At 33.8% G+C, this 22,933-nt stretch overlaps 1 protein-coding gene across 4 annotated transcripts in view; it reads left to right on the forward strand.

Moving 5' to 3' along the window:
- Positions 1 to 22,933, forward strand: part of LOC136032960 (tyrosine-protein kinase transmembrane receptor Ror-like) — a 595,320-nt gene that overhangs the window by 558,519 nt on the left and 13,868 nt on the right. For 3 of the 4 annotated variants that reach the window (XM_065713445.1, XM_065713444.1, XM_065713446.1), the window contains 4 exons: positions 2,097 to 2,356; positions 6,323 to 6,455; positions 12,510 to 12,778; positions 17,760 to 17,926. In XM_065713445.1, the coding sequence (XP_065569517.1) occupies positions 2,097 to 2,356; positions 6,323 to 6,455; positions 12,510 to 12,778; positions 17,760 to 17,926 (829 nt within the window). Of the gene's footprint in view, positions 1 to 2,096; positions 2,357 to 6,322; positions 6,456 to 12,509; positions 12,779 to 17,759; positions 17,931 to 22,933 lie in introns of those variants that run through there. The other variant, XM_065713447.1, reaches the window with a different exon arrangement.

Here is a 22,933-nt window from a genome sequence, read left to right on the forward strand (position 1 = left end):
ATTGTTAGGGGACAAGGGCCTTCGAGCTCGTCCACCCCAGGAACTTATGGGTAAACCCATGTCGACAGCCGTTTAAGAACATTTGTTGCAAATAGACGTTTTGATTTAACGTCACTCCTATGCTTTTTTTTTAAATCAAAACATAATTATCCATTTTTGCATGCAGTCCATCAATTGTTGCATGCAATCAGTCACTTTAGCAGTGAAGTGGGCTTTACCCCAAGTTAGGCGCAATGGTTTCTTCGCCGCAAATTTAATTGATTGCGTGTGAAGTTATTCCATAATGTTATTTCTTTTGTTTTGGTTTAAAGTCTCTTTGCGTGTGGATTCTATTTGTGTTAGATGAAATCGACATTCAAGTACTTCTATATCTGACCCGCAATCACGCTGCAGGAAGGTTCATTACCAATATACCTACATTTTATTATGGAGATTATTTAATAATTTATGGGCCAGTGGAGTACCCCTATATAATTTTAATTTCTATAGCTGTGATGGACATGTTCGCTATGGCTTTTTGTGGATTGGAAACTTGTGTTATGGATTGTCTCCTATCCTATGTGCTTTTTGTGCATTGGAAACTTATTATTTTGTGTTATGGCTTGTCTCCTATCCTATGTGCTTTTTGTGCATTGGAAACTTATTGTTTTGTGTTATGGCTTGTCTCCTATCCTATGTGCTTTTTGTGCATTGGAAACTTATTGTTTTGTGTTATGGCTTGTCTCCTATCCTATGTGCTTTTTGCGTATTGGAAACTTATTGCTTTTGTGTTATGGCTCATCTCCTATCCTATGTGCTTTTTGTGCATTGGAAATTTATTATTTTGTGTTATGGCTTGTCTCCTATCCTATGTGCTTTTTGTGCATTGGAGACTTATTGTTTTGTGTTATGGCTTGTCTCCTATCCTATGTGCTTTTTGCGTATTGGAAACTTATTGCTTTTGTGTTATGGCTCATCTCCTATCCTATGTGCTTTTTGTGCATTGGAAATTTATTATTTTGTGTTATGGCTCATCTCCTATCCTATGTGCTTTTTATGGATTGGAAACTTATTGTTTTGTGTTATGGCTTGTCTCCTATCCTATGTGCTTTTTGTGCATTGGAAACTTATTGTTTTGTGTTATGGCTTGTCTCCTATCCTATGTGCTTTTTGCGTATTGGAAACTTATTGCTTTTGTGTTATGGCTCATCTCCTATCCTATGTGCTTTTTGTGCATTGGAAATTTATTATTTTGTGTTATGGCTTGTCTCCTATCCTATGTGCTTTTTGTGCATTGGAGACTTATTGTTTTGTGTTATGGCTTGTCTCCTATCCTATGTGCTTTTTGCGTATTGGAAACTTATTGTTTTGTGTTATGGCTCATCTCCTATCCTATGTGCTTTTTATGGATTGGAAACTTATTGTTTTGTGTTATGGCTTGTCTCCTATTCTCAGCCACCCGACCCTATCCAACCTGCTCCTATCTGACAGCCTTGATAACCTTTCTTGGAATTATGATGTGTGCTAGTTTATGCCGTTTTTCCTCTATATGAATAAACTATTTTGCTAGAATATTATTCAGTGTTGATGTTTCGAAATTAAAATATGAGTTTTGAGGAAAGTCTTTGGATATGAATTCAATGTGAAAAAAAAACTTACTGCATTTACTAGGTTTGATTCCTGGACCGATATTTTGATTTGTTGTAAGTAGATAAAAACGAGCTTTTATTAAATTTGAAATTTGCCGTGCAAGGTGACTGCTATTTTCAGAAATAAATATACAGCCTGTAATCATACCTGAGTAGATTTTTATAGGTATCTACTGCCATTATTCCCCTTCCCCTAATGAACAGTGGGCCCTAATGAACATAGGAAGTTTGTCTACTAGGTGGCCGAAATTGTGAACTATGGATAAGACACCGAAGTAGGAGTCGGGAAGATTAGATATCTCTCATTTTTCATTTACATTCATTTCCTATTTGTAAGCCTTAAGAAGTTTCTAAACACGGGTCCTAACTTTGAACAGATATTAAAACTTGACTTTTCTACCTCTTTCTCTACCTTTCACTTTTACTCAAAAGCTTAATTTACTTAATTATTTTTTTTTAATTTGTCAGGGAAAGTTTTCAAAGGAGAACTACTTTGTCACGATGGCCTAGGCTCTCGTCCAGGAATACCAGACTGCCTTGTCAATGGTAATATGTCAACCCAAATTGCAATAAAAACCTTAAAGGCTGGTGCCACCCTCAAAACCCAGCAAGACTTTCGGCGTGAAGTAGAAATGATGGCGGAGTTGAGACATCCAAACATTGTTTGTCTTCTGGGTGTTGTTACAACTGATACACCACAGTGTATGCTCTTTGAATACATGGCCCAGGTAAGAATCTCTCTTTCATTCCCCATCTTGCTCTCTCTCTTTCTCTCTTTCTTTCCCCGACTCTCTCTTTTATTTCCATTACCTTTCTTTCTCTTTCAAATATTTTCTAGAATTAAGGGATACCTTACATGACTACCCATCATCATGGAACTTTCAAAAGCTTGAACCACAAAAAAAAGAAGCATAAAATTCCGAACAAGAAAATATTTTAGTAACGAAACTATTCATAAAAGAAATAAAGAAAATACAAAACTAAATTGTCAAATAAGGCTCGTCAAGGATATCTCACCAGCCTCTACCGGTTTGAGCGCTTCTTAACCAGGCTCACTGACGAGCAGGCCATAATAATGTCAGCCCAAATAGCCTAGAACATGACCATTAACATATTTACTTCCTATTTTCTCAAGATGGTTGAGGTACCAAAAAAGACGAAGCCCTGTAAAAAGATAAATAATTAGAATAGAATAAAGAAATAACTACAGGAATATTATTTAGCTCTATAAGAAACAGTTATTTGTTAAAGAACTAGTCTCAAGCAAAATAAAATGTCTGACCAGTTTATCTCAAAGTCTCTTTTATTGACATAACTCCATTTTAGTTGATTTATTAAGCTGAGTTCGTCAAAAGAAATAGTCGATGAGGCGATTGATTTATACTTAGTTTCTCTGAAACTTTTCAGCGTTTGTGTCTTTGTTAAACCGAAACCCGTCTAAAACATTACTATTGTTATTGCATATTAAAAACTATTTCATTGTACCAGAAATACGGGTATAAATACATTGTACCTGAAATACGGCTTCTTTTACTTTACTTCGCGGATTAAAATTCTTTTTCTTTATTATTAATAAGCATTCTGTGTTTCCTTTTCTGTTTCTACGTTTAAACTAACCAAATTTTAGTTTTTGTATAATTAATTGTGAAACTCACAGCAGTCAGAAGTCATAACTTCATAACATAACTAAACATAACATAACATAACTTTTTGGGTGTACAATTGTACTGTCTGTTTGTCTGCACAATTTCCTTGGTTTTTTTTATATACTAGAAATAGTGATAGTACAAAGTGATTGCAAACAATCATTGAACTAATTATTTCCAGGTTACAAAATGCAAGGTTGGGGAGGAAAGAGAACGATAGAAAAAACCCACCAACTATTAGATTTTTTTGCGATGCTTTAAAAGGGATCAATGCTTGGCTTTCTTTTTGAAGTCTCAGCTTTTTGCTTAACACTATAGTACTTCTCATAGAAGACTGGCCCTGTGTTGAAAGACCAATTATAAATAGTTGCTAGTTCTGAGAAATTGTTACTAAAGCTAAGCGATTTAGTTTTAATTACTTCAATTCGAAGACCTATTCCTTGAGATTACTTTTTAAACACTTCTTTCACTTTATTTCTAAGCCTTTAAAATTGTAATGTCCAATTTCTTTATAGGAAATATTTAAAAGTCACAAATCCAAAAGCTAGACGATCCATAAATCCTCTAAATTTTTAGACTCAGTCCACTACATTTTATCTTAGCGGATGCCAATAATTTCTACAATTTTATTTAAAAGACTTAGTGTTGCCCTGCCGTGGCTTCAGAGCTTTCTAGAAACTTAAAATATTGTAAAAGAATGACCTGTATATCCAGTCTTTTAACGAGGCTTGGTCATAGACTATTCCAGTAGTGGCGCTAAGTCACTTTATGTAAGGAATTGTCCGCTAAGAACCACTTTTGCCAGCCTTGTCTAAAAAACTCACCATAAAATTCCCAAGTGAATTCCTATGTACCTAACCAAGGATACTCATAAGGTTGTTTTAGGAGAGAGGTGGTCCGTCATTTCAAAAGAAAGTTTGTAATATTCCCTAGTACCTATAGTTTTGTGAATTCCCAAATATATTCTTACCTAATGGGTCACTGTACGGCCCCTAGGGGATGTCCGTCCCTGTGTGCAAGTATAGCTGCAGTTGAGAATTTCCCTACATAAGAGCTTTGAAATGAGTGTTTAAAGTGAAAAAGCCAGACAAATTGTCTCTGAAAAACTCATAACTCCCAAAAAAGTTACATAATAATTCAATGGTTAGAAATATAAACAAATCTATTATCATTTAAATCAACATGCAATAGTAAACTCGGTAGCTGCATACCTGGCAAAACGGGAAATAAAAGTAAAAAACATTCTTTTTTTAAATGGGAAAAGAAATTTAAAGACATTTATGTTTTTGATGATTGTTTTGTTGCGTGCCACAATGCTAAAAGGATTTTTTTTCTACCATAACATCGAAAATGAATACCCGTGTAAAGGTGCTTTGCCAGACACTTTTTCTTTAATTAATTTTTTCTTCTTTTGACTGCTTCGATAAGTAAGAGGTTGAAGCAATCATTATATTTGCGGCCAAGTGCTCTTCCACAGTATCATTATGCTTCTCTCCTGTCTTTTCGTAATATTATCTCACATATTTCATTCTGGATGGATTTTGTTGAAATTCACAGAGTAGAAAAACAAACAGAAAGTGGGGTTTATTTAGGCTTTTTGTAGCCTCCATCTGCTCATTTCACTCATTATGACTGCTGCTCCTCCCTTCAGCATAAAAATAAGTTGTTTGTTTGTGTGTGTCTGTTGACTGACGTCATGTTTGTGTGTCAACTGATGTCATGTTTGACGACTGACGTCATTATAAGGATTAAGCTGTATGTCGTCATGAAGTTGTTTGTCGACTGACGAAATTACAGACCGGGACACAAATGACGACTGGGACACAGGGGCACAACTACACCGGGGGGCACAGGGGGGATATATAAATGACGGCCGGGACACAGGGAATGTTCGATTAGCAATCACCATCAACAAAGCTCAAGGGCAATCATTAGAATAATGAGGTGTAGATCTGAATACGGATTGTTTTTCCCATGGACAATTATATATTGCATGTTCAAGAGTGGGTAAACCCGACAATCTATTTATATGCACAGACAGTGGGACAGCGAAGAGTGTTGTATATTCGCAAGTTTTACGTAGTTAAAAACATATATATATCTATCTATATTCACAGGTGGGACACAGGGATACAACTACAATGGCGAGTAACTAATATGGCGCGTAACGGCTTACGCGCGCGGGAGGGCTTGGGGGGGGGGGGCGCGAACCGCCCCCACCAACTAGGTGTTGGGGTGGCGTGAAGCGCCACCCCAACATATATATATATATATATATATATATATATATATATATATATATATATATATATATATATATATATATATATATATATATATATATATATATATATATATATATATATATATATATATATATATATATATATATATATATATATATATATATATATATATATATATATATATATATATATATATATATATATATATATATATATATATATATATATATATATATATATATATATATATATATATATATATATATATATATATATATATATATATATATATATATATATATATATATATATATATATATATATATATGTGTGTGTGTGTGTGTGTGTGTTTGTGTGTATGTGTTTGTGTCATATGTGTGTGTGTGTGTTTGTGTTTATAGAGAATTTTTCTTTTATTTTGTGGATACAAATTACTGTGAAGATTGTTATTTATCCATCTAGTCTGCTCCATCGTTACTCTTAGACCTAAAGGCATAAAAATAGTTTTTGTGTTCTTGTGTGTCCGCCTTCTTGAATACCCAAGCTTAACACGTTATGCTTTACTATTATGTCATGGTTACTTCAAAAAATGAACGGTATTTAAGTTATGTGAGAATCCATAAAAAAGTAAATAATAATAAAAAAGTAAACTAACCTAAATGGCCCATGACTTTTCTCAATTTTTCTGAATGCTAATATAGTAAGGGCTATTTTTCAGTACTTTTAACTTTCCTTTTTAATATTGTGATTGCAATTCACAACCACCACATAATTTCATGTTAAGAATTAGGTTTATTTCCAGGGAGATTTGCATGAATTTCTCATTTCACATTCTCCGAGATCCGATGTTTCTGTGTCGGCGTCAAGTGATGATGGAACATATTCAAGTTTGGAACAGTCCGATTTTTTGTTTATTGCTACACAAATCGCTGCAGGTAAGGGTTTGGGTGTCTCCAAGAGAAAATTGATCACTATTTTTATTTCGAATTTATTTAAATAAATACCATTAGTGTCGTAACTACTGCTTCTGACCCTTTTCTTGGGCCTCTTTACATTTGTTGCAGCTAAAGTCCCTTTTCCTGAGGTGGCAATTGTAGTTTTCTATACTTTATTCATTTTTTCTGCTTTAGTCTCTTTTTTTACCTTCATCAGGAAGTGTTTAATTTCTAGAGTTTTTTTTATATATTACCACAAGTTAGTCAAGGGGAACCAGATTGTTCTTTTTTTTCAGTATATAATATAGGATCGTAGAAGTTGCAACAAGAGATTCAAGTACAAGCAGTACGGTTCTACTGGATAACCTCCAGATCTTTTGATTTTCCAAAAATATTCAAGTTCCAGACCGAATGTTATTAACTCATCCATTGAACTCAGCTATTGCATAAGCTCGATCCTTCATTGCGACTCACATATTTATTGCATGAATATATACCATATAAAATTACAATAAGCTCTTAGAAAGCATTACAGTATACGAGTAAGTCAAAAGCCACTCAACGTCTAAAAAATCTAACCGAACGTCTAACCGAAACTCTAAAAATGGAATTTTGATATCAATAGGCACATTAAAAGAATTGGATTTTTATTCTTATTATGAATATGTAAGTTTCATCAAGTTTAGTCTTACGCATCAAAAGTTACGCGCCAGAGAAAAATTTGCCTTATTTTGGAAAAAGGGGGAAACACCCCCTAAAAATCATAGAATCTTAGAGTGCAATGTCAGAATTCACACAATATGATTTATCTCAAAATTTAAAACGAAAGACTACGAGAAGTTTTAAAATGCGTTGTCATTGCATTACTAAATTGTGAAGTCTTATTTTATTTGACATTCATCAAACAGTTCGTGGTAACGAACTGTGGTAAGGAGCGACCAGTCTCAATAGTAACCGAAACTGTAAAAAAACAGAATTTTGATACCAATAGTTACATCAAAACAATCGTGTCTTAAATCTTGTCTTAAATTTATTTCATAAGTTTGAGTTGGGTCTCTTACAAGTTTGTTAAAGTTGAACTATCGTTGAGGAAAGTTTCTTTTTCAGCATCCCAATCATCTTTTTCTACATTTACTATTATATTACCCTTATCTGCTTCTGTTCTCGTTAAATAATCATTATTTTTTAGGTCTGGTTTTTAGGGCTTTTCCTCCTCAACGCCTAGCTCTTATATACACATATACGGATTAACTTCTGTTCGTTTTCTGAAGTTTTAATGTCGCTCCTTACTTTCAGTTAATTTTTTTTATTTAATTTCTGGACGTTTTTGAATTAATGCATGTTTTGAACTTGGCTCTCCGGGTCTCCGCAAATAAATATTTAAAACGAAATTTGCATATTAATTTTTTTGGCTAAATGGTTTTCTCACAGTTTTACTCGGAAGATTTTATGAAAAAAGGAGCGAGGGAGGAGGCCTAGTTGCCCTCCAACTTTTTGATCAAACGGTTCGTGGTAATAACTGTAGTAAGGAGCGACCCGGCTCAATAGTAAATGAAACTCTAAAAAACGGAATTTTGATACTAAAAGATACATCAAAAGAATCAGATTTTCATGTGATTTTAAATATATAAGTTTCATCTAGTTTATTCTTACCCATCAAAAGTTACGAGCCTGAGAAAATTTGCCTTATTTTAGAAAATAGGGGGAACATCCCTTAAAAGTCATAACATCTTAACGAAAATCACACCGTCAGATTCAACATATCACATAACCCTATTGCAGAAGTTTCAAGCTCCTATCTACAAAAATGTGGAATTTTGTTTTTTTCCCAGAAGAAAGATCACGGATGCGTGTTTATTTGTTTTGTTGTTGTTTTATTTCCAGGGGCGATAGCATCGACCCAGTGGTCCTCGAATGTTGCGAAAGGTTTCATTCTAACGGAAAGTAAAAGCTCTAGTGTCCTTCTTAAGTGACCAAAAAAATCAGTGGGCAAATAGGCCCCCTCCGACGCTCATTTTTTCCCAAAGTCACTGGATCAAAATTTTTAAGATAGCCATTTTGTTCAGCATAGTCGAAAAATCAAATAATAGTGTCTTTGAGGACGACTTAATCCCCACAGTCCTCAGGGGAAGTGCTCCAAGTTATTGACTTTGCCCATTGTTTCCATATAGTATTGGTTACTGGGAAGTATACAGACGTTTTCAGGGGGGATTATTCTGGTTGTGCGGGGGTAAGGGTTGGGGGTTACGTGGGGGATCTTTCCATAGAGGAATTCATCATGGGGGAAGGGAATTTCCATGAAGGGGGTGCTGGATTTTCCAACATTATTCAAAAAAACAATGAGAAATTAAATAAAAAAAACAAGTTTTTTCAACTGAAAGTAAGGTGTAACATTAAAACTTAAAAAGGACAGAAATTATTACGTATATGAGGGTGTTCGTCCCCTCCTCAATACCTTGCTCTTTACGGTAAAGTATCTTCAGTAATTTCAAAAGAGCTATTTATTCTAATTAAACGGCCTTTTTGATTCAGGGGTCATTCTTAAAGAACTGGAACAAAATTCGAACTTAACTGTAAAGAGCGAGGTATTGACGAGGGGGCCAATCCCCTCATTTATGTATTGAAAGTATACGAATATAGAAGTTCGTTACGAAGTTAATTCGTAAGTTACGTGTATTTAGTACTAATAAAAACGCTCTTAAATAAAATTAAGTTTTAGTGGCCTTTTTAAATAACCAAAAAAATGGAGGGCAGCCAGGCTCCCCCCACTCCTTTTTCTCAAAATCGTCTGATCAAAACTTTGAGAAAGTCGTTTAGCCAAAAAAAGTAATATTAATGTGCAAATTTCGTTTTAATTATTCATATAATAATAATAATAATAATTTATTCCCGAAAAAGCCCGTGAGCCATAGGAGAATTACATAACAACAAACAAACAACAAATTAACTAAATTAAATTAATACTATCGAAAGAAAACGCTCCCGATGTGCCGCTGCAATCCTTACAAATCTTGCTATCCTGTTAATACTTAGGAAATTTGTCTCTTTCATTCTATCTATGATCCATATACGGTGAGCCAAAATCAAAACCTGCATGAATTCAAAAACATTCAGGAAATAAATAAAAAAAACATTTTTTTTTAACTGAAAGCAAGGAGCAACATTAAAACTTAAAACGGACAGAAAGTATTCCGTGTATGAGAGGGGCTGTCGCCTCCTCAACGCCCCACTCTTTACACTAAGGTTTTACTCTTTCTCACACCTATTCTTTTAAAACAATAAAAAACTTTAGCGTAAAGAGCGGGCCGTTGAGGAGGGGACAGTCCCTTGCATATATAGAATAATTTCTGTTTGTTTTAAGTTTTAATGTCGCTCCTTACTTTAAGTTAAAAAATCTTTTTTTTTATTTAATAAAGAGAAGGAGCCTCCAGGCATCTAACGATTAATTGTGGTAATAGAGGTAATAGAATATCCCCAAACCCAAGCTGTTCATAACCTGTTGTAAACCATAACGTCTATGTGTAGAATTCATTCTAATCTGTTTCTAAAATTTGCCTATTAGGAAGGTCCATACTGTTAGTGTGCTTTTATGTTTCCTTATAAAGTCAACTTTCGATAACTCGAACCTTCATAACTTGAAATCTTCCATATCTAAAGTCAAACAAAAAACCATGCATAACTCGAAATAATTTTGCGGTTATATTTTACCTTTGTTAGTCGAAGTGACCCGATAATTACCTCTATAACTCGAAATCCAGTATATAGGTCGTCATTTAAATTTCACTTACCATCACAAGCCAAATTTTACCTCTGTATCTCGAAGGTTTTTCAACGGACCTCTGTTAGTTGAAAACCCAGTATGGAGGTTGCAACATGTGAACTCTGATATGAATTAATTTTGTTTAACATATTTCGATTCGCAAACTAAATTTATTATTGACATTCTAAAGTCAAGTTTTGATATGGCAAGTCTATAATACACTAATAAAGTTGTTCTTAACATTGTAGTGGCTGCAGGGAGTAAATTTAGCGATTCTGTACCTCTGTAACTTGAATTTTCATTTGGCTTACCTCTATAACTTCTTTATAAGTCGAATTTTATATAGAATGATTTGTTTAACTCGAACTATGCATTAATCGAACTATGCGTAACTAAAAAAAAAACCATTGTCCCCTGAATTTCAAGTTAGCGACAGTTGACTCAGATAATTTACCTCTTCTTTGAGTTTTGAAGATTTTTTCATTCATGAAATAGCTTCCCTTAAATAGTTGAATGTCCTGTACTTATCTTAGCCAGTAATGTCTCAATCTTTTTACATATCTAAAATTTATTTCTGTTTCTCGCATCGAATTTTACATATTGCTTTCTTAAGCTTTTCGAAGCAGAGAACAAATTAACTATATCAAATTTCATTTTCATTTCTATAAGACCCTTTATATTAAACCTGGGACTCTGAAGCTTTTCAAATTCGGTACCACTTCAATATTAAATAAAAATGTATGTACTACCATAAAAGTATTTCACTAATAAAAATCACTACACCTCAAATGGTATGTTTATAATCAAAGAAATGAACCCTTTTTAAAGTCATTTTGAGCCTTTATTTAATTTATTCCGTAAAAATTGTTCCACTAAAATTACCATAATGTACCACCGGTGGTACATGTACCACAGTTTGAGAACCTCGGTTATAGACGGTCAAGCCTGTTCAAGATAACTTATGTAATATCATGGGGAAAATATGGGGCCAGCTCCTTTGGTGCTAAGTCGGAAACTTCCACAATAACAAGATAAAAACTTGGTTTTGAGTTATTCTTGTCTTGGCTCGTTTCGCAGTTTTATATACGTTGCTAAACTTTTCGAATTATAACTTCCACCTAAAGGAAACTTTTAAGAAAGACTTAGCCTTTAATTTCTGCCTTTATCTTTCTTGCCCCTGTCTTCTCTGTCTTTTGATTTGAATTCTAATGGGGCTTATTTCCTTAGATCAAAATAATTAGCATTTTTCTTTTCCATATTCTATTTTCTGCGTGAATGTGTTTGCCCAGAGAAACCGAGGTCTTTAAGAAGCTTTTTCGGTTTCCAAGAAACTTTCTTAAAAGATTTTTTTATTTGATTCGTAAAGAAACTTAAATGAGGAAAAGTAATGGGAATTTGTTTGTTGAAGCACTTTTACCTTTTAAAAAACTATTTCGTTTCTCTTGATTGTCTATATTTATAGCCTCTGAAAAATATTTCGTTGGATTTTTTCCGTATTTTCTTGATGTTTTAAATCTTTTTAAATTAGATGACCAAGTGTTTACTACATTTGCAGCAATACTTTGCCATCTAGTAAAAAGCCGTAGCAGCTGAAATTGAAGGGAAAATAAATTTTGAAACAGTATTTTGACTAGTGTTTTTCATGTAATTTCACTAGGGATGTGAAGTTAGAGCCGAACACTCGTGTTAGCTCTTGAATCAAAGAGGAGGTCATCAACTATTATTTTGACGCATATAATATACTAATGGTATTGGTGGTATGGTATTAATGGTACAAGTAAGGTTTTTCATTTTTTCTGAATTTCTTATTTATGAGTTTAAGTAAAAAAAAAAAAAAAAAAAAAAAAAAAAAAAAAAAAAAAAAAAAAAAAAAAAAAAAAAAAAAAAAAAAAAAAAAAAGAATATCTGGAGTTGATGCATTATCCTTGGTATGAACATTTGTCTGAGCCTGTGGTGCTATTTCGTATCTTGAACAAAAAGGATTTAGAAGAAATTTAATCCAGGCTGCTTGGTTCATTTTAAAAAACATGTGCTTTGTATTTAAAATAAATAGTGTGTTAAAAAGAAAGTAAGGGAGGCCACGACAAAATAAAGAAGAACTGAAAATTGCAAGAATGTAACAAGAAAGTTACAATGCAGAGAATAACGTATTCTATTGTAATTTGTATACTTTCTCAGAACTCATTGAAAAGCTAAGAGAGCATTTTTGTAATCAGCTTGAAACAAATCATTGACTGGATAAGAAGGTACTTTTATTCTATTCTATTTTTTTCACTTTTTTCGTATATTTCCAGGAATGGATTACCTTTCTAGTCACCATTACGTTCACCGCGATCTTGCTGCCAGAAATTGTTTAGTTGGTGAGCGACTCACAGTCAAGATATCTGATTTTGGTCTTTCTAGAGATATTTATGCCACAGATTATTATCGAGTTCAATCGAAATCTCTGCTACCAGTTCGTTGGATGCCCGCTGAGGCGATTATGTATGGAAAATTCACAACTGAATCGGATGTATATAGTTTTGGAGTTGTCTTATGGGAGATATATAGCTATGGGCTGCAGGTGAGTTAATCCTAGAAAAAAGTAGCGCGAGGTTCAATCTTCATCCCAAATATATGTATCTTGAACAGAAAAATTAGTTTAAAGAAATGAAACAGAGAAGCACAAAATGAACAAATAATTTATGTAATGAAGGGACTGCTTGTGTATTTCCAACATGGATTTGAGACACCGTGACTTGGACAGTTTAGAAGATGTTCTGTAACATTTCTTTTTTTTAAATAAGATCTATAGCCGTTCCATAAAACTTAGTAGGCTTAATCGATTTGTTCATTCTGGTTCTCCCGACTTATTTGGCTCTTAAGATACTTATAAGTTCTGTTTCTTCCAAAATGCCCTGTATCGCTTTTTCTCGCTTTCTGAAAAAGTATGGTATTGGAGCTTGGCAAATACTGGGAAAGTTGATAATCCAAGACTTTTAAGGCTTGGGCCATGTGAACTAGATAGAACTACAAGAGTTGTCTCTTTGATTGATTATATTTATTTTATGCCTAATTATATTTATTATATTCCTAATTATCGAAGAAGGGTCAGATTGAATTTAGACTGCATGGTTGAGAAGCGGTAACATTATGATTTGCTACAGATGGCTTATATTCTATAGCATAGATTTTAGATTACCCGAATGTTTTTTTTTCTTCTTCGAGGGGAAAAAGGAAAAGTGCTGGGGGGGGGGGGAGACTATTCGTCTAAACAAGCCCTACTGTGTCAAAAGTAATTGAGTGCCTTCCCCCTGAATTTCAATTTTTTTTTTTTTTTGCAAACCGGCACTGTTTTCTTGGTCATAATTTTAGCATATTCCCTATTTGCTTTTTTGGTGATGATTGAGATATCGATGGCGTCGAATGATGAATAAAATGTGGAAAGATTCATCACAGCAGGTTGACATCATTTGACTTTGATGGATTGGCTGATTTGTGCCTTCACGTTTCAAACTTACCAATATTATTATTGTGATTAAAGGATGTATTTTCTTAAAGATTATATAAAATGAAGAAATCTATGCAAAAAACATGAAATAAAGAAGGAAAACTAGTTTAAAAAAAGGTATATAATGTGGATGGTCATCGAGTGTTTTGACGAATAAAAGGTGCTTTAGCGGCAGATGAAGGGTATATTTTTAATCTTATGACTTTTCTTATTCCAAAAAGATATAACCTTCTCTGGTCTGCAAGTGTGGTCCTATGGAGAGCAAGTTTTTTCACATTCCCTCAAGGCCTTTTTTGGGGGGTAGGGGGGAAGAGGCATTTATAAAGTTAAGATATCTTAACTGTTCAAAAAACATTGGCATCAATTCTCGAAAATTTAGGGTGAGGGGACAAATTTATCAATTTTTGCCAATGAAATTGCCAAAATAGGTGTTTTTTCAACATAAATACATAAAAAAGCATTTCAAATATGGAGGGTTTATGGGGCACAAGTCCCCATGCCTCTTCACTCTAGTCGACTCCTCTGTCAGAAATATCCCCATTGATTCTTTGGTGTAGTTTTTGTCATTTTTGGCTTCACAAACCCCTTCAGTTTAATCTTGTTTAAATCCCGAAAACTTCAGAAATTCAATCTTCTTAAACAATTTTTTCATCCTGAAAAAGTTTAATTTTTAATATTTAGAAGTCATTATAATTCTGACTTCGATAGTTTTCACAAGGAAGACATCCATAACTTCTTGGGAAGAGTTAAAACAAATACAAAATGTAAATCTTTGCAGTTTTTAAGTAAATACTTTTCAGGCACAAATAGTCTTAGTAAATCATTTAGTGAATATTTTTAGCTCTTATTCCCCATGCCCCATCGATTGCCTACGCCTATGCCTCAGTGGGATGTTTACGGGGTGTTCATGTTTTGAGCATAAATTATTTGGATAGATCTTTGCTATCCAATGAAGCTCTTTGCATTTGATCGTTTGCTATCTTAAAGAATCACTGTCTCGTGATATCTTAAAGAATCACTGATATCTTAAAGAATCACTGTCTCGTCCATTACAAGCTTTTTTAGTTTGTGTGGCCAAGCTAATCAGAATTGATTGGGCGGTCTTGTTACAGCTTGCATAGCTTAGATAAGAGATCCGAATAAACAACAGAAAACTAAAAACTGACACCTACTTTCCCGGAAATCTTAGAAAAAAACATTTAACTTCTCTTGTTTTGTGCCAGAGATAGAGATATTCGATTTGATGAAACTTATATCATTAGAAAGCATAATCTTTTTTATTGAACAGGGCAGAATTTTCTTAAAAGTTCAAGAAAGGGCAGCCCCTAAAATATTCTAGTATACCTGCTTGGAAATTATTAAAAATTAGCTCAAAAGAAATCTCATTTAACGATTTAACGGCTTTTGGAGTTTTCTGTTGTGCTAACTGCCCTGATTGAAATTTTTGTGGCATGATGCACATTGATTATTCTGTAGGTACATTGATTAGGCAGCGTTTTGCTTAACCATTAGTAAGAGATTATAGGTTTCCTATTGTTTTAAACTAGCCTCTCGTAAGCTTTTCTAATTGTTGATACATCAAAGATCCCTATCAATTTATATCAAAATTGCTTTGGAATATCCCTGCGTGCTGAGAAAATTTGCTAATGGGCCCCTTTGTCTGTGCGACTGTCAGCCGACGCCGAGACTCAAAAAATGAAATTTTTCATATCGAACGTTCTTAAGCTCAACGCGCTCGACAAATCTGTCCAATCCACTGTTCCAAATCCAAACATAAGTTTTTTCTTTGGTTGTTATAATCCCCTTTTCACACTTGCAGAAATAGCTTGCGGCTGGAGCCTTTGATATCCATCTTTGCTCCTTATTTGATCCTAAAAAAGCCTTCCTTGTAGAAAACAGCTGTTCGTTATGAATTTTTCAGTTTGTTCAATATCCTGCAAAATTTATATTGTATAGTACAATGTCTTCTGAATTTTTCGTTTTTCTATTTTTACTGAAGATCGGTTTTGCCCCCCCCCCCTCTCTTGTGTGCTAGTATGTCTGACATGGTATCCTAGCTTAAACTCTTTAAGTGGCTGTTAATAAATTCGAAAATAATGGGGAAGTCACAACTTATGACATTTGGTCAGTAAAGTCAGATCAGAATTCCTTGTAAACGACTTGAGTACAATCAACGGCAGATTTAACAGCCCCTCAGAAACTGTGAAATAGTCATTTGGTATTAATTACAAATGAATTTGTTATCAAGGGAATGGAATATTTGGTTTTAATTTCTTAAAAGCGGAAGCTGGAAAAAAGAATTAATAGCCATTGCAAAGAAATGTGATAGCTTTGAATATTTAAGCAGCCAGCTACTGAATTTGAAACAACCAGGAACACATATCTTATAGAAGTTCATTGTTCCAGTTATTAGCGGAATTAAAATCACAAGCTACAATCGCTACAAGTCTATGCAATAAAACGTTACAATGTATATCTACCCATGCAGAGAAAAAGTTAGCAATTTTGCATTTCAAAAGGCCGGTTTTTCACTTTTTCTCAATAGAAAAAAAGTTATTCAATTAAAACAATGTGGGGCACATAGTCTTGTTAAGATTTCTACTTAGAAAGTAGTCTAAGAAATAATATCTATTTAGTATTCGTTTACTATATTACTGGATTTGTGCGATACCTTATGATTGCTATATTGATGATTCGTTTATTGTATTTGTGATAAATCAAATTGAACTTGAACTTGCTTGTTTTTACTCCGAATCTTAGTATATGAATGCCAAATAAAATAAGACTTCACAATTTAGGAATGCAATGACAACGCATTTTAAAATTTCTTCTAGTCTTTCGTTTTAAATTTTGAGATAAATCAAATTGTGTGATTTCTGACATTGTACTCTGAAATCGTAAAATATCTAGTTTGTCAAATTGCAAATATATGAGAAAGCGTTTTGAAACAATTTGTTTCTTTTGTCTTTCAGAAATCTTTTGGGGTATACAGGGCTAACATTGGTCAGAAATCTGTGTAACTAAGGGGCCGTATCGAGGATTTTTGTTCGCCGGGGGAAAGAGGGGTACAAAAAATCCACACATCAAAGATTTATTTTTATAAATTTTGTTACGTTTTTACGAGTTAGAAATATTTTTTTGGGGGGGTGTTAGGGGCTTTGAACTGGATGCAGCCTTGGTGCAACCACAGTTGTGAAGACCTTGGTATTTTTGAATAGTTAAGAAAAGGTTTAAACCATGGGCAAAATTTTGATTGTATCCTCACAATACTTTTCATGAAAGTCACAAATGAAAAACGAAAACGTATTTCAGTAGAACTAATTGATGAAACTGTTTCAGATCATAGTAAAAACTTTAGTGATAATTTAAAACAATGCACACATTGATGTCAATATTCTGGCCTTCAAATTTTCGGCTTCTGACAAAATAGAGTTGATCATTGAGATTTTAAGTTTGTTATTATTACTGTTTTATTTAAATAAAATAAAAATTTTATGTATTTTTATAAATAAAGGAGAGAATTGGAACCTCCACTTCAGGTTTTTTTGGGTGGGGGGAGGTATTACAAAAAAAGCTTTAAATACTAATGAAAAACTCGTTTTATATTCATTTTATTACGTTTTCATGAGTCCGACAAACGTTTCGGGGGGGGATCAAGCCCTCCCCTCCTGAACGTGGTCATACTCCATTTTATGGTTCCTAGACTTTTTAAATTCTATAATGTAAATTTCCATCAGCCCTATTCTTCCCCTTCTGCCTCATTTTTCCTACAATTACATAAATTGTCCCATTCTGGCTATTAGAAACATATATTGCTCTTGAAATGATTCTGTAAGTGACACCTTTACATCACTCGACCTTCTTTTTAATTATTGCTACTAGCTTTAATTCAACTGTAATTAATATGTTTTATTATATTACATCTTACTACTATGGATAATAATAGCTTGTAGCAAGCGAATATATCAATGCTTTATGTTATATTTAAATTAATAGGTACTATCGACACGTTGACAGTTAATAGTAGTTTCTAAAATTACCTTGTATCTTCCAGCCCTATTATGGTTACAGTAATCAGGAAGTTGTTGAGATGGTTAGGTCACGCCAATTACTTCCATGTCCAGAGGAGTGTCCAAGTCGAGTGTATGCTTTAATGGTGGAATGCTGGTGTGAAGTTCCCTTAAGACGACCAACTTTCCAAGAAATACATACTCGCCTAAGGTAAGCTCCAAAATTAACTTTAAAAAAGACAAAGATTTGACTTGGATTTAATTGTTTATTTATTCATAACCTGCTCATACAAAAAATTATGAAGGTGCAGTAATAATAAAAAAAAGAAAAAAAATAAGAAGAGAAAAGCATAATCAACGAAAAATCAGATAAGGCGATGGGGAGGTGATAAGTGCGCATGACCCGACCCTGACAGTTACCTATGCCAATTTTTATTTTGAAATAATATCAGAAACACCAAATCAAACAGTTCGTGGTAACGAACTATAGTAAGGAGCGACCCGGCTCAATAGTAACCGAAACTCTAAAAAATGGAATTTTGATACCAATAGTTACATCGAAAGAATTGCATTTTAATGCTGATTTTAAATATATAAGTTTCATCAAGATCAGTTATACCCATCAAACGTTACGAGCCTGAGAAAATTTGCCTTATTTTAGAAAATAGGGGGAAACACCCCCGAAAAGTAATACCATCTTAAATAAAATAACACCATCAGATTCAGCGTATCAGTGAACCTTCTTGTAGAAGTTTCAAGCTCCTATCTACAAAATCGTGGAATTTCACATTTTTTGCCAGATGACAGATCATGGATGCGTGTTTATTTGTTTGTTTGTTTTTTTCCCAGTGGTGATCGTATCGACTGATTAGTCCTAGAATGTCGCGAAAGGGCTCATTCTAACAAAAATTAAAAGTTCTAGTGCCCTTTTTAAGTGACCAAAAAATTGGAGGGCACCTAGGCCCCCTCCCACGCTCATTTTTTCCCAAAAGTCAGCGGATCAAAATTCTGAGATTGCCATTTTATTCATCATAGTCGAAAAACCTAATAACTGTCTTTAGGGACGACTTACTCCCCTGCAGTCCTCGTGGGAGGGACTGCAAGTTGCAAACTTTGACCTGTGTTTACATATAGTAATGGTTACTAGGAAGTGTACTGACGTTTTCAGGGGGATTTTTTTTTATTTAGGGGGGAGAGTTGAGGGGGGAGTCATGTGGGAGGATATTTCCATGGATAAACATCTCATGGGGGAAGAGAATTTCAATGAAGGGGCACAGGATTTTCTAGTATTATTTGAAAAAACAATGAAAAAACAAATATGAAAAGTTTTTTGTACTGAAAGTAAGGAGCAGCATTAAAACTTAAAACGAACAAAAATTACTACGCATATGAGGGATTTACCCCCTCGTTATACCTCACTCTTTACGCTAAAGTATTTTTAGTAATTTCAACTATTTATTCTACAGCCTTTGTGATTCAGAGGTCATTCTTAAGGAATTGGGACAGAATTAAGCTTTAGTGTTAAAGAGCGACGAAGGTTGAACCCCCTCATATACACAATAAAAAATTACGAATATAGAAGTTCGTTACGTAAGTTAATTCGTAAGTTACGTATATTTTTACCGGTGAAAACGTTTGTAAAAAAAATAAAAGTTCTAGTTGTTTTTTTAAGTAGTCAAAAACTTGGAGGGCAACTAGGCCTCCTTCCTCGCTCCTTTTTTCTCAAAATCTTCCGATTAATTGCGATTAATTAATATGCAAATTTTGTTTTAATTATTTATGTGCGGAGAGCCAAGATCAAAACATGCATTTATTCAAAAACGTCCAGAAATTAAATAAAAAAAAAACAAGTTTTTTTAAATGAAAGTAAGGAGCAACATTAAAACTTAAAACGAACAGAAATTACTCTGTATAGGATAGGGGCTTTTCCTCCTCAACGCCCCGCTCTTTACACTAAAGTTTTTTACTGTTTAAAGAAGTAGAGTTAAGAGAAAGAGTCAAACTTTAGCGTAAAGAGCGGGGCGTTGAGGACGAAAAGCTCTTTCATATACGGAGTAATTTCTGTTCGTTTTAAATTTTAATGTTGCTCCTTACTTTCATTTAAAAAAAACTTTTTTTTTTTATTTAATTATTAAATTGAAACTTTTTTGTTCACTATGGAAAAAGAAGAAAATTGCGAAATTTCAAGCAATTTATCCGAATTCTGCTCAGAATATTTGAATTTATCGGAATCAGGGAAAAACCTGAAATACAAAGGATTGAGTGGTCATACAAAATGGAGTAAACTTTAGTCAGAGCATGTCTATTATATCTTCCTCGATTTGCGACCGTCTTCGCATAACCAAACTGGATCTTTTTACCAATATTGGCAACAGTATGCTAACGTAAATTTGAAAGGGCGTTAGTAATTGAGATACCAAGCCACCGGATCCAATCTAAAAGTGGAGTAGGGGAATCCTTATAACAGAGAGGAGTCACAATAGCATAATTATATAAATTTTTAGGTATCATTTATTGACTTTTGACGTTGATTTTTGAATTAAAATCAAATAGTTGTGGGCATCAAGTCATGGCTAATTGTAGAAAAAGCCAAGACAGATAGTCCAATTGAGTGAGAGGCAAGCAATTCTGGCATTAACCCCCCCCCCCATTATTAGGATCGTATAAAAATGATGTTAGTTCATTTGTTAATAGATGTGTCTATCTATTATCCGTCTATGTGTCTTTCCTAGGGCAGTTACTAGGGTAAGTAGGGCAGTTAAACGAAGGTAGATAATCATAAAGCTAAGATAGTTATAGAACCTAAATTTTCTAAGGGTTTGGTTGAATGGCACGGGGTAAACGGCGGGAGTAAGGGTGCCTCTCTTATTGGACCAATAATTGTATGTTATGGAGAAATAAAATTTGACAATTTATTCCTCTTGGGATTTTCTAAGAAGGATGTGAAGGTTGTCCCCAGAGGGATCTGTGCTAATCAATGGGTTAGGTTAAGAGCTGAATTTCACTATTAGGCTAAATCACATGAATCCTGGAGTTCCCAGGGATCCTGAAGAACACTTTAAAAAGGAAAATCTGTCAGGTTTGCAAACATATTAATGAAAAGGAGAGTAATGCTGGTTTGTGTTTTTCATTTTTTGTTCTGTGTTGTTGTTTTTTAGGGAAGGGGAGAGATGATTTTTTTTCAAGTCCTGGTACTGTGATGTGTGCTTTAAAATAGTGTTCTATATGGCCCTATTTGACTTACGATAAAAGAAATATCTAAGACAAGTAGATATTAGCACTTGTTGTTTGTTTCTCCATTTTTTTTTCATACGTCATGTATAGCCAGTGTGGTCTTAGAACCTACTTACGTTATGTGTCTACAATCCTATAGTTTTAATATTTTAACGCCAGATGACACTTATGTCATCATTCAATAGCTGCAATTGAGCTTAAGGGTCTCTAAACCTTTTAAAATTGAATTGCACATTGCCGCTATGCATCAAGGAATGGTTTATTTAAGGATCCCCAATAGCAGATCGTTATATTCACTATTAACAAAATCTGATTCAACTACTGTATCAGATTTTTTAAATTTACTTTACATTTTTATAGGTAAAAATTATTTCAAAATCATGTAAAAATAGGAGATAATTTCCTGCTATCCTATTATATGATAATAGGAAACAATTTTTAGCTAGATTAGACGCCGTAATTCTAAAAAAAGCCTAAATTACATCAATATTATAGCTCGGCAAATGGATTGATCGAAACTAAGGAATTTAATGTTATGATTTTTAGTTTATTTCGGTGCAAGTTACAAGTCGTAATTTGTCCTATTTTTCAAACACAAACTTTAATTAGCGACATATTGGAACAACAATTCGGCTGTTACACTTAAATTTGAATTCTGTATTAGTGGGCTGTTGGAAACCCCTCTCATTCTAACGAATTATTTTCATATTAGATTCAGTTTCCACTTGAATAACAAATAATATCCATATTTCTTTTGTTAACCTTTATATCCCTCCATTCGGTACGCAAGCCTTGGATAGACGAACCTATGAGTGGGAAATTGATTGACAGTCCCGGCATGGGGACGGCCATATCAATTAGAACTGCTGAAAGGGGGCTGCAAATCACGTGACCCAACAACTGAAGTTGACAGCATTCATCAATATATTAATGTTTACTTATATCTTTAGTTAAAAGAGTTGTCATCGAACTGATATGAGTTTTATATTTACTCATAGCTGCAGGCTAATAATCAATAGTGGGGCAGTTTTTTTTTTCTGCTTAGAGAAAGGATTTAGTCCTTTTAGCTCATACGCAAAAGCTGGATGTCTGTATACTAAGATGTGGAGGAGGATAATTTGGGGACTGGAAGGGTTTAATTTCTCCAAGTTCTAAGATATTTCCTTATGCCTAGTATATATATATATATATATATATATATATATATATATATATATATATATATATATATATATATATATATCCGATACCTGACACGGGGATGCCATGGATATTCTGTGGTAGCCACAGCACTTGGCTGGGTAGAGAATTTAGAGTGGCGAAACCCTATATAGGCCAGTGTATTCTCCTGATGAGCCCTTGTGTTAGGTTGTTGCCTCTGAATTATTTGTCTTTATTGTGTCTATTGTTTGGTAAATGACGACTTATACTTATTGACGACATGACTGCCTGTCCATGGATTATTCTTTATGGTTGATTGTGTATGGTTATGCTGTTTGACCTATGTGATTGTATGGATGAGTAGGGTTAAGGCCTCATTCAAGTGCTGGTCTATAATAATCACTAATTTAGGAAAACAGTCTTCCTTTTCTCCTTCTGTCTCTCTTTTTTTTGTATTTGTGCTGTTGCATTGGTGATTTCTCTTTTCATGATATATATATATATATATATATATATATATATATATATATATATATATATATATATATATATATATCTATATATATAAAAATAAGTTGTCTGTCTGTGGATCTGTGGATCAGGTGACGTCATGTTTCTGTGTCGGCTGACGTCATGTCCGAAGATATACTGCATCGAAAACAGTTAGAGACGTCAGATATGACTTTTGATTTTACATCAGAAATTTATAACTACACTTTAGTTGTTATAGAAGATTTGTGCGTACGTATGGCAAACAAACCTCTTCAGGATTTGGGAATGCCTTCACCTAACCGTATCGCTGCTGTTTCGACATGTGTAGAAT

Source organism: Artemia franciscana, chromosome 11 (genome assembly GCF_032884065.1).
Source record: "Artemia franciscana chromosome 11, ASM3288406v1, whole genome shotgun sequence".
NCBI lineage: Eukaryota > Metazoa > Arthropoda > Branchiopoda > Anostraca > Artemiidae > Artemia > Artemia franciscana.